The sequence below is a fragment of the Arvicanthis niloticus genome, chromosome 1 (genome assembly GCF_011762505.2).
Source record: "Arvicanthis niloticus isolate mArvNil1 chromosome 1, mArvNil1.pat.X, whole genome shotgun sequence".
Lineage (NCBI taxonomy): Eukaryota > Metazoa > Chordata > Mammalia > Rodentia > Muridae > Arvicanthis > Arvicanthis niloticus.
The window spans coordinates 145525890-145539122 of record NC_047658.1 but is presented as its reverse complement, the minus strand read 5'-3'; the positions used below and the strand labels follow the sequence as shown (position 1 = coordinate 145539122).

At 39.3% G+C, this 13233-nt stretch overlaps 1 protein-coding gene across 2 annotated transcripts in view; it reads right to left on the bottom strand.

Moving 5' to 3' along the window:
* Tbc1d12 (TBC1 domain family member 12) overlaps positions 1–13233 on the bottom strand; it is a 74579-nt gene that overhangs the window by 44938 nt on the left and 16408 nt on the right. For both annotated transcript variants that reach the window (XM_034509957.2, XM_034509949.2), the window contains exon 2: positions 99–222. In XM_034509957.2, the coding sequence (XP_034365848.1) occupies positions 99–222 (124 nt within the window). The remainder of the gene's footprint in view (positions 1–98; positions 223–13233) is intronic.

Here is a 13233-nt window from a genome sequence, read left to right as displayed (position 1 = left end):
AGGGTGGCCCTGCCACCTTAGATTCTCATGATCTCACCTGACAAATGAACAATGCTTTAAAGAGCTCTGGGAAACTTCCCAGTCATTTTAGTACTTACCTGCTGAATAATTTTGGATGTTTTCTGAAGATTTTCTCTGGGAGGGACTTTACCAAATAATTTCCAGCCAGGAGCACTATGAACAACTGATTTGAGTTCCTTTGTCCTTTTTGGGAAAAGGTTTCTGTAACACAGAAAATTTACATGAATTGTTTCCATAAATAGGGAACTATTAATTAGTAATTTAAAATGCATATTTATTTCCAAAGCAAATTTAAAATATTTTTAAATAAAAATTATCCCTAATACTTATACAAATATTGCTTGGAATAACTCAGTTAAGACTATCTGACTTATACAAATGTTCTAGTACAATCATCCATATAAATTTTTAGGTAGAATATCTGATATTCAGGCTGACTTCCAACTACCGAGATAGCCTATGATGGCACTGAACCCCTGATCTTCCTGCCTCTACCTCCCAAGTACTAGGATTACAGATGCATGCCACCATGCCCAGCCATCAACAAAAATACTGTCAAGATTAACAATAAAGACAAGCGAGAGCCATAAATTAAATATATTTAAGTCCATGATTCAGATATTTAATAAAAAGGCCAAGAATCTAAGAGTCCAACAGCTTAGATAATATATTATATACTTTTAAAAATTTTTAAATTTTATTTAAAAATTTTAATTTTATTTTGTGTGGATATGTTACATGCCTGGGCATGTGCCTGTGTTCATGATGCATGTGCATCTTGAACACGAAGGAACCTCTGGAAGTCAGAAGTGCACTGGACCTCCTGGAATTATAGCTATAAATGGTTGTGAGCTACCATACAGGTGGTGGGAATCAAACCCAGGTCCTCTGCCAGACTAAGAACCCTTAATTACTTAGCCATATCTCTCCAGTCCCAGGTAATAGAGCATTTTGAAAATTACTATTTACTTTTAGTAATACTTTTAAATATTTGTAATAAAAGTACATCTACTGCTGTCCCACCATTATTACTTGCTTTTCCTAAAACAACTATGTAACAAAGCTTATTGCAGAAAGGCCAGCACAGAATCACAGAAGAAAGTTTTCTCACTGAAGAGCTAAGAAAAAAGATGCAAGGGGAAAGAAAGGGAGGGAAAGACAAGCAATGTCAAACCACAATACATGGTCTATTAATTTTGCTTATTATTACACTTATTGATTTTTATTGTGTATGTATGCATACATTCTTGTGGCACTGTATGTATGAGTGGAAGTCAGAAGATATTTTGTGGAAGTTGCTTCTCCATTCTGTGAGTTCTGGGGAATTGAATTCAGGTTGTCAAGCTTGATGGCAAGTGATTTTTCCCACTAAGGCGTCTCCCTTGCCCCTGTGGTTTGGCTTGTTCAGTGGTTGGCTAATTTAAAATGTATGATACATGTACGCACTTTACTAACTGTGCCTCATGGCTCACAGTCATCTTTAAACATGTTCTGCGGTGGGAGAAATCTTTAAGTATTTCTTTTTTAAAAAATGAACTTTTGTTCAGCTTTTTCAGTAGAGAGAGTACCTGAAGAATGGTGACTGAGAAAAGGGCTTCCCTGTGGTGTCTACTATACAGTGGGCAGTGATACAGCCATGGTACATTAAGGGGACATATGCCTAGACTTTGTAGTCCCTCACCGAACTGACAGGCTCAGCCTGGAGACGGCATCCGTCTGCACTTGGAAACTGACCCCAGCAAAGGCCTGTCAACACCAGTGAGCCAGTTCTCGCCCCAGTTCCCACAGACACACCTGTGCCCTGGCCCCAGGCAACTCTGCCAGGCTCTCTTCCCTACTATGTTCCTTTCATCCCGGAAGTCCTCCTTCTATCCACATTAATAAACAGAAGAAAATCTCTATTGTCATAGTTTATATAAAGAACTATTGGAAGTGACGCCAAGAGCAAAATTCATAAAATAAAAATGATTCTAAGCCGAACTTAATCAAATTTACGTATCTGCACTTCAAAACATATCACTACCACAAAGTGGACAGCATGGGAAATTTAGGTCATCTCTTCCACCAAAGTAGAACTAAACTAGAAATAACTGGAAATAACTACTATAGAACTTCAGAGCTTTTCTTTAAAAATATTTTTTTATTAGATATTTTATTTACATTTCAGATGTTATCCCCTTTTCCCATTTCCCTACCCACCAAGGAATCCCCTATCCTATCCCCCTTCCTCCTGCTTCTATGAGGATGTGCCCCCACTCACCTCCCCACACTCCAATTCCCCCAAACTGGGGCATCCAGCCATCACAGGACCAAGGACCTCCTCTCCCACCTATGCCCCACAAGGCCATCCTCCACTACATATACAGTGGAGTCACAGGCCCCTCCCTATGTGCTCCCAGGCTGGTGGTTTAGACCCTGGGAGCTCTGGTTGGTTGGTATTGTTGTTCTCCTCATGGGGCTGCAAACCCTTTCAGCTCCTTCAGTCTTCTCTCTAACTCCTCCATTGGGAACCCATTGATCAAATCAATGGTTAGCTGTGAGCATCCACCTCTGTATATGTCAGGCTCTGACAGACCTCTAAGGAGACAGCTAGATCAGGCTCCTGTCAGCCTGCACTTCCTGGTATCCACATCAACGGCTACCTTTGGTGACTGCACATGGGATTTTTAATAACCAGATAGAGAAGATGGCTGATCTTTTTAAACATAAGAAATATACATAAACCAATTAGCATGTCCCATTCACTAGAGCAGCCCCTTCCACTTCTTGTGGCAATGGGACAGTAGTCTTTGTTCCTGGAGAGGTTGAGCAGTACTAGGAAAAGAGTGGATGACAGCCTTCAAATCAAGGCACTGTGCACTGTTGGTCTGGGAGTGCCCTGGGCCCTGGCACAGATATCTCAGGATCAGCTTCAGTTCTCTCCTCAACAGCAGTTTGTATGGGTATATATCAAACCACTAAATGAGGCAGGAACCTTTGCATTCCCCCTTTTTGAAGCCAGAAGTGTAAGAAAAAACTGTCATGTTACTAGCAGACCACAGAATAGAAACATGTAGCCATATTAAAAAAATACACTTTGCAAAAATAGCTTGTAAAAATAAATGCTAGCCTTCATCAAACAAAACTCAGCAAGTGCTAAGTGGAAGAACAGACTTGACGTAGTACCTAGAATGCCTATAATTCCCAACAACAAATTATGAAAACATCTAGAGAAACAATCCAGAAACCATCTCTGAAGAAGCCGAAACAATAAGATTATTGTTTAATGATGTTATATCAATCTAACGTTACTCTAGAAAATACAGGAAGCCACTGAGAGCTAAAGGATATCAGGGGAAATGCAGGAGCTAAATGGAAATATTAACACATGGGCAGAATGTTTCCTGAATCAAGGACAGTTTAAAGAGTTTAAAAAGAGGCACTGAAGAGACTGAAGTACACTTCAGTCTTCCAGGGGACCTAAGTTCAATTCCCAGCACCATATCAGTCAGTTCACAACTGCCTGTAACTCCAGCTCCAGGGGATCCATCATCCTCTGGCCTCCTCAAACACTGTACTCATGTGCACAAAATAATTTTGTATTTTGTGAGTATCTTATTGACTGTTTGATTGATTGATTGATTGGATGATTGATTGATTGACTGAGACAGGTTCTGTCTCTGGCTGTCCTGGAATTCACTATGTAGAATGGTACAACCTTGAACTCACAGGGATCCACCTACCTCTGCCTCCCAATAGCTGGGACTAAAGGCAGTGGGCATGTTTTTAAAAAAGAATTTTATTTTGGGAACTTGAGAATTGGTTCAGTGGTTACGAGCACTTGTCACTCTTGCAGAGGACCTGGGTTTGACTCCCAGCCACCCACATGGTAGCTTACACCCATTCATAACTCCAGTTCTAGTAGATCCATATCACCTCTTCTGGCCTCTGTTGGCACCAGACACACATGTGGTACCTAGTCATACATGTGGGTAAAATACTCATGCACATAAAAGTAAATACATCTTTACTTTATCCATAGCCCAACCCTAAAATGACAGAATGAAGGAGGAATATGCTGGATGTTGACTTCTGGCATTCTGACGTATGTGCATGCGTGTGCGTGGTCAAAATCTGACTACACATTTTACCCAAATTAGATTACAACTATTAAGTAGCCAGATAGTGATGGCTCATGCCTTTAATCCCAGCACTTGGGAGACAATAGGCAAGGAGATCTCTTCAAGGGGATCTCTGTAGCCAACCTAGTCCACAGAGCTAGTTAAGACAGCCAAGGCTATGCAATAAAATCCTGTCTCAAGAAGAAAAGACTATTAAGCTACATGTAAAAATGTTTGATAGCATTAGAGAATAGAAAATGTAAATTAAAACTACACTGAGTGGAGAGATAGATCAGTGGTTAAAAACACTGACTGCCACCGGGCAGTGGTGGCGCACGCTTTTAATCCCAGCACTTGGGAGGCAGAGGGCACGCTTTTAATCCCAGCACTTGGGAGGCAGAGGCAGGCGGATTTCTGAGTTTGAGGCCAGCCTGGTCTACACAGTGAGTTCCAGGACAGCCAGGGCTACACAGAGAAACCCTGTCTCAAAAACAAAACAAAACAAAACAAACAAACAAACAAAAACCCCAACACCGTCTGCCTTTCCAGAGGACCCAGTTCAGTTCCCAGCACTCACACAGCAGCTAACAACATTTCTTTCTCTTTTTTTCAATGATTTATTATTTATTTTCATTTTATGTACATTGGTGTTTTGCCTGCAAACACTTCCAAAAGGTTGTATCCTTTAAGATTCCACTAGCAATATAAAAGGACTCTTTATTTTTCCTCATATTTATCATTGTGAGAATTACAATATTTAGAACTACAGTTATTATCAAGGATGTGAAGTGATGTTTCATTGTAAGATTTGAATTTAATTATTTGTCAGAATCCATTTAAGAGAGATGAAAAGTTAAAATAATTTTCTGAAGATGGCTCATCATTTTGCATGGCTGTGATGGATAAACTCTAAAATTGCAAGGTTTTTAGAGAGTTCATGTCAGAACTGATTCTTGTTATTGTGTCTTTCCTGTTGTTAAGTAGCATAATGATCCCTGGCATTAGCCCACCCTATTGGACAGATTATCTGCAGATCAATGAAGATGTACTCTCTTGTAGTAAGGCTATGTAGACAAATAGATGATTTGTTAATTACTAATAATGATTCTATAGAATTCCTAAACTTATACAAGTAATTTTGAGCCCTCTATAGAAGGACTGCAATGAGGGCTCTGTAAACCTTTATGTGTCGCTAGCTGATTGCACTAAGATAGAGAGAAGGCTTGAAACATATTTACAATCAGGGAAAACATTCCTTCTAGGCAGTTGTAAAACCATTATCTGATAACTAAGGTCACAAACTGGGAATAAACAATTTATTGTAGGTACAAGGACAAAAAATAAGATACCGTCCGGCTTATCTATACAAAACTTCAAAACTAATGAGACACTAGGCAGATGATTTGCCTCTTGACAAAACCATGCAAACTAAAGACATAAGAATTATTGTTTTAAGCTCTTAATGACCTGTGGATTTACTGATCGATAATGAATGTTTAATCAGATAACTAGTCTTAATAGAAATATATGTAAACATCTCTGTTGTAAGTTCTTATTCAATTTATGATTTGAATTTATGTTTGAACTTGTGAACCTTTCAAAAAAGATGCTTGAAATATCATATGACCAAGTATCCTGAGAAAGTGTGACAGAGAACAATGATAGTCAGGTTTTTCTCAATGACATTAGAATGTGGTTCCCCTTTTCTTTTCTCCTAGAAATAAAGATTAGAGTCTGTTTTTAAAGTGAGTATTTCTTTCTGTGAGTGTAGCTTTCTCTACCTGACAGGGAGCTAGAGGACTCCCAGCCTCAGGTGGGGCTGAGAAGAACCCGGGGTTTAACAATCGGGTATTAATCCCTGGAGGCCTGGGGCTGCAGCCTCAGAATAACTTAGCCAAGAAAGCCAAACAATGGTAAAATAGTAAGCAACTTTTCTTAACAAAACCAAGTTTGCCACCTTCAACACTCCCCCCAGTACCTCCACCACTGCTCTCCAGAGAGAACTGGTGCTAGGGCAAGCTCCCAGCAACTGTTATTTTTATTTTATGTGTATGTGTATTTTGCCTGCATGTAAATCAGTGTACCTCAGTACACAGATGTCCACAGAAGAAAAAAGAGGGCATCAGATTCCCTAGAACTTGGAATTATAGAAAATTGTGAGCTGGGGCTGGAGATATGCTTCAGAAGTTGAGCACTGGCTGCACTTCAGAGGATCCAGGTTCAAGTCAGCACCCACAAGGCAGCTCACAACTGTTTGTTTACCCCAGCTCCAGGGGATTCAACATACAGGCGTATAGGCATGGATGGCTTGGTGGTAAGAGCACTTGCTGCTTTTCCAGAAGATCCGAATTCAGTTCCCAGTACTTAAATGGCATCAATAATTGAATACATAAACAGAATGTGATATGGTAGATGCATACAAGGGACTAATATACATCAAGAAAATGACTGTTTTTATTTATTTTATGTATGTGAGTACACTGTTGCTCTCTTTAGACACACCAGAAGAGGGCAACAGATCCCATTACAGATGGTTGTGAGCCACCATGTGGTTACTGGGAATTGAACTCAGGACTTCTAGAAGAGCAGTCAGTGCTCTTAACCGCTGAGCCATTTCTCCAGCCTGAAAATGACTGTTATATGGATAAACTAAAACCAACCAAAAAAAAATCTAGATCAAGGAAGCCAAATACTTAAGGACCACATATTATATAATCAACTTATGTAAAGTATCCAGGAAAAGTAAATCTGTGGAGTGAGAAGTTAGATCAGGAGCTACCTTAGGTTGAAGTTAGGACTGAAGAAGGAATCTCTTTGGTGTGATAAAAATATCTAAAACACTGTGATGTTTGCACAGCTATAAACATACTAATAACCATTGAAACCCATGTTTAAAATGGGTAGAGCCTACATACAGTACACACATTATATTAACATAGTTACAGACTCTTAGCCTAACAAAACAAATACATAATGGTCTTTTTTCAGGGTAAGAAAGACACAACTTCCAATGTAATTTATCAGAAACAAAAAGGCAGGAATAAAGGAATAAAAACCAGAAAAGATAAAACAAAAAGTTTTAAACTAATATTAAAATAAATATTTGCTAATAATCTACAGCATTAGCAAAATATAGAAAACTAGAAATCAGCAGATCCAAAAGATAAGAAAATAACTGTTGGGCTGGAGAGACGGCTCAGCAGTTAAGAGCACTGACTGCTCTTCCAGAGGTCTTGAGTTCAATTCCCAGCAACCACATGGTGGCTCACAACCATCTGTAATGGGATCCAATGCCCTCTTCTGGTATGTCTGAAGACAGTGATGGTGTACTCACATACACAAAATAACATGAAATAAATAAATCTTAAAAAAAAAAAAAAAAAAAAAAAAAAAAAAACAGAAAGAAAATAACTGTCAATGGTCCCATTTTAATAAAAAGTTAAAATTATCTCTTCAAAAATATCAGGCAAAAGGGATCATATGACAATTCTAGCAAATTCTCAAAACATAAAATATTTGCACCAAAATTTTATTTATTTATTTATTTATTCATTTAAGGCTTTCTTTTATCTTTAATTACATATGTGGCCAGGCGGTGGTGGCGCATGTCTTTAATCCCAGCACTTGGGAGGCAGAGGCAGGCGGATTTCTGAGTTCGAGGCCAGCCTGGTCTACAGAGTGAGTTCCAGGACAGCCAGGGCTACACAGAGAAACCCTGTCTCGAAAAACCAAAAATAAATAAATAATAATAATAATAATAATAATAATAATAATAATTACATATGTGCACGTGAGCCTGGGCAAGGGTTATCTGTATGTGCAGTCTCTGTGGAAGCCAGAAGAGGGCACTGTATCCACTGGAGCTTGTTACATTACAGGAGGTTGTGAGCTGCCCCACCTGGAAGCTAGAACCAAACTCGAGTCCTCAGAAAAGGCAGTACCTATTCTTCCCTCCTGAGCCATCCATCTATCCAGCACCCTATTTATATCAATATTTTATAAAGTACTCTGAAGAACAACAGAGAGCAATGCTGTCAAATCTGTAAGGCCAATACAGGTATGGTGCTGCCAAATGCAATGCTAGTACTCCAGAGACTGACTAAGGCCAGAGGACAGCTGCGCTCGGGCCAGCATGGACTAGAGTCGAGGCTCATCTAGCCTATGAAACAGCAGCTCTCAACCTGTGGTCACAACACCTTTGAGAGCTGGACGACTCTTTCACAGAGGTCATCCAAGACCATCAAAAAACAGATAGTTACATTACAAGTCACAGTCTTAGTAAAATTACAATTATAAAGTAGCAACAAAAATTGTTTTATGGTTGGGGTTCACCACAACATGAGAAACTGTATTAAAGAGTCACAACTTTAAGAAGGTTGAGAACAACAACAACAAAAAAAAAAAGTTGAGAACCACCGCTATATAATGAGATCAAGCTATATAATTTATTTTTTTTGTTAAAGCCAACATGAACTAATAGAAAAAGAAACTACATGTTACAGTACAATTATAGAGCAATCTAATTCAATTTTCATAGAGATGAAAAATACTAAGTAGTAAAATAAATATAATCTTCCACAAGGTAATCATTTATAACTAAGTTGGGTTTGCCTAAAAAATGCAAGGGTGTGAGCCAGTGCGATTGACCCACTCCCCCCACACAATAAAATGTTAATGTTTAAATGCAAGAAGAGTAAAATATTAAGCTATTAATACTTTTAATGTTTTTCAGTAAATTGATATTTAACACATTTACAGAAAAATTGTATGATCATCTTAGTAACAGCAGAAACTGTTAAGACCTAACGCAAACTTACTTAATTTGGTAGACACTTACTAAAAGAAAAAAAAACCTACAGTTTTGGGTTTTTTGTTGGTTTTGGTTTTAGTTTTGTTGTTTTGTTGTATTGTATTGTGTTTTGGCTTGGGTTTGGTTTTGGTTTTTGAAACAGGGTTTCTCCACATAGCTCTCATTGTCCTGGAACTCACTATGCAGACCAACACAGGCAGAGATCTGCCTGCATGTCTGGATGGTTTGTCTACATGAAGCATGCATGCGTATGTACCAAATGTGAGCAGTGCCTACAGAGGCCAGAAGTGAATCCCTGGGCCTGGAGTTATAGATGGTTGGAAGCTGCCATGTGGCACTAAGAATAAAACCTGGATTATCTGGAAGAGAAGTCAGTGCTCTCAACTGCTAAGCAGTTTCTCCAGCCCTTAATATAGGTTATACTTGATAAAATGTCAAAACCAAATTGTTTTGAAATCAGAAACAAGATAAGGATGTTATCATTCCTACTCCTGTCCATTATATTGAAGGTTCTTACTTAGTAAAATAAGACAAGGAAAATAAATAAATGATAGAGAGATTGGAAAGGAAGAAACAAAAGTCGTAATTACAGATAAAACAAAAATCAGCTTTTGATTCTGTGTCCATCAACAGCAGCTAGAAATGTAAAATTTAGCAAGATGCAAGAACAAAGAAAAAATACAAGTAAGTTAACTTAGAATGAATCTAACAAAATTTTATAAAAACTTAATAAAGTCAGGTGTAGTGGTGCAGGCACTCATGAGGCAGAAGCAAGCAGACAAGGGCAGCCTTATGAATATAGTAAGTTCCATGACGCCCAGGGCTAGGTAGAAAAACCTGTCTCAAAAAGCAAACAAACAAAACTTAATGGAGAGAAAATTAAATGATCATACTGAAAACCACTAAGGATCTAGAACGAAGCAGGGAGCTAGCTTGGCGTGTAAAAGCTCTATAGATCCTAAAGCAGAAAGACCATTAAGTCTGACGCAAGTCTAGACTCCATACAGTGAGTTAGGATGGGCAGCTGAGTGGGCAAGGCTTGTTCCAAACAAACAAGGAAAAATGAGCAAACGGTGAAACAAAGGAAGACAGTGTGAATGAGAGCTGAAACATTGTCCCTTCCATCCATCAACTATGCATATGTATGTGTATGCATAAAGTTAGTGTGAGTGCAAGTTGGAACACTGTTTCTTCCACCCATCAACTATGTGTATGTGTGTGTATATGTAAAGCTTGTCTGGGTGTGTGTTGGAGCTTGCTCCATTACCAATTGTGTGTGTGTATGTATGTGTATGTGTGACATGTTTGGGGCCTGCTTGCTGGAGCGTTGCTCTAAACATTCTATGTATGAATGTGTATGTCTGTAGTTACGTATGTATGCATGCATGTATATATGTATGTATAGGCATGTATGCATACATTTGTGTATATGAAATTATTGGATTCTGCCTTTTGTTTCATCCACTCGTGTGTGTGTGTGTGTGTGTGTGTGTGTGTGTGTGTGTGTGTGTGAATTTTCTGTCTTTCCTGCTCTTTCTTGTCCACCCCAAGGAGTTAAAATACTTCATAGTTTTTGCACTGGCCACAGGGAGTGCCAGCCCCAGTAAGTTAAGCTTTGTTCCCTCAGAGAAGTCTCGCTGAGTAACTTCTCTAATCGCTGGCTGCCATTGACAGCAGCCCCTGCAGGATCTGGATCCACCTCCCACCCTCCATGGGCGGCTCTAAGCATTGACCTCCAACAACTGCCTGTCTCAGTTTACCTACCACATGGATGACAAAGCCTCTGGTCACTTTTTCTGCTTCTAACTTTAGGCATAAATATCTGAGCCAAAATTGATAAATATCTCATGAATTTATATACTCCTCTTAGGGTTATTTTGCATCTATATTAACATTTATCTCACATATCACATTCTGGTAGTCACTAGTCCAGGGGTGGGGGGAGGGGGGACACAGGTTTAAAAGATCAGAAGTCATGGCCAACTGTAGGGGCACATGTCTTTAATCCCAGCATGCTGGAGGCAGGGCCTGCCTGGTCTAACACAGTGAGTTCCAAGCCAGGCAGAGAGACTCGACCTCAAACAACAACAAAAATCAGAAATTGTGACTTGATCTTCATGATTTGTTCCAGGAAGTTGATCTGCTAAGAATACATCAACTTCCTGAACTTTGATCCTAAATTTCCCTGAAGACTAGAAGGCCACAACGAACGTGCTAGAGAAACTACATAACTGATTCCCAGAAGCCTGAAAGACTGTCTCTTTAAAGTCCAGTACACTGGTTATCCAGCAGTATTTTGGATTAAAAATCTGGCACAAAGATTGCTTGCATTCTTTCCAAGGCTCAATTATTTTTCGTTTGAAAAAGACTTTCAGTGGACTAAACACACACAAAGAACTTTTCGGCAAGAAACTTAAAAAAAATTTAATTCTAATATTTTTCTTTTTCAGTCTGTTTCTAGATCTTTGGCACTATTACAAATTCTAAAAAATAAAAAAGAATAAGGAAAAAAATTTAATACACAGTACTTAACCACCCTATGTTCAGAGATCAGAACCATTAAAAAAGAAGGAAAAGTCATGACTTATTCTTTGTCAAAGAAGCGAAATTACAGTCAGACATGACAACATACACCTATAATCCAAGCATGAGGGAAATGGAGGCAGGAGGATGCCGATTTCAAGACCATCCCCCTCCACAGAGGCAATGTGAGGCCGGCCTGGCTACATAGAACACTTGAGAACCTGTCTTAAGACACAACCAGCCAACCACAACTGACAGTAACATGGAAGTGAAGAAATGAAGACCGTCACTTGTGAAGGTGGTGTGAGGGCTCCTGCTTGTGACCCTATCACATGGGAAGCTGGTGAAGGGTGACTCTTGTGAGTCTAAAGCTACCCTAGGCCACTTAGTGAGTTCAGGACAGTTTAGGTTACAAAGTTGGTTTCTAGTTGTTTTGTTTTTAAGAATTTTAGCTGAGCATGAAAGTGCACGCCTTTAATCCTACCACAGGAGACAAAGACAGATACATCTCTGAGTTCAAGGCCAGCCAAGTCTACAGAATTCCTAGGCCTTGTCTTAAAAAACGAACAAACAAAACAAAACCAAAAAAAGTAAGCACGGCAGAGACCTTATATTGTAGCCAAGGCAAAGGTTTTTCATAAATGGGACTGCAAAGATGGCTCAGAGTTTGACAGTGCTTCCTACTCTTCCAGAAGACTCAAATTCCCAGCTCACATTGGGCAGCTTACAAGTGCCTCTAACTCCAATTCCACTGTGTCCAAGACTCTGTTCTGGCCTTCTCTGGTATACAAAGACACACAAATAGACATAAAGTTCTTCCTCAAGACTGAACGAAGGGAAAGGATGCAGGGGAGAGGATAAAATATACTACACTTAAAAGACAGTATCTGTATGAAACCCACCACTACATACAGTGAATAAATACAGGTAAGACACTTTCATAGCCAGTGTGTTTGCACGAATATGGAAGGCCACAAGCCTTCTCAAATGAAATGCACACTTTGACGCAATGGTGCACTTATAATCATCTCTCAGGCAGCTATCTGGAGTTTCCCATAATTCTCATACTCAATGACCTCACCGCTTTCCAGAGACACTGATGACTCCGATTCTGTCACTTGCCATGATCACACCTAAGAAGCATTTGTGAAAGTTTGTTTTAAATTACACTAATCTTGTTCCTGTGCTCCATCCAACTATCAAGATGTTAGACACTTCACTTCATTCCTCATTTTTTTCCATCCTACACATTGCTAAAATGCACTCATTTAAACAGTTCAAAAGAGCCAGGGTGCTGGTGGCAAACATCTTTATTCCTAGCACTTGGGGAGCAGAGGCAGGTAGATCTCTGAGTTCAAAGCCAGCTCTGATTTACAGAGCAAGTTTCAGGACAGATGGGGTTATACAGAGAAACCCTGTCTCTAAAAATCAAAACAAACTGTGCAAAAGGAAAAATTATTTTTTTCCACTTTCTAGAATAAACCTTAGTTGTATTCACATTAGGAAGTCACCTTTAACATATGTTCTCTTTAAAAAAAAAATTTGTAATGTGTATGTGTTTTGTCTGCATGTGTGACTGTGTACTATATTTGTACCTGTAACTCAGAGAGGACAGAAGAGTGCATCTGCTCTCGTGGGGCTGGAGCTATAGTTGTGCTGGGCTAAGAGGATACTAGGAATAGATACTTGGTTCCTTGAAAGAACAACCAATGTTCTTAATTGCTAGCCATCTCTCTAGGGTGGGGTGGGGGACAGACAGACAGAGAGACTGTTGGGATG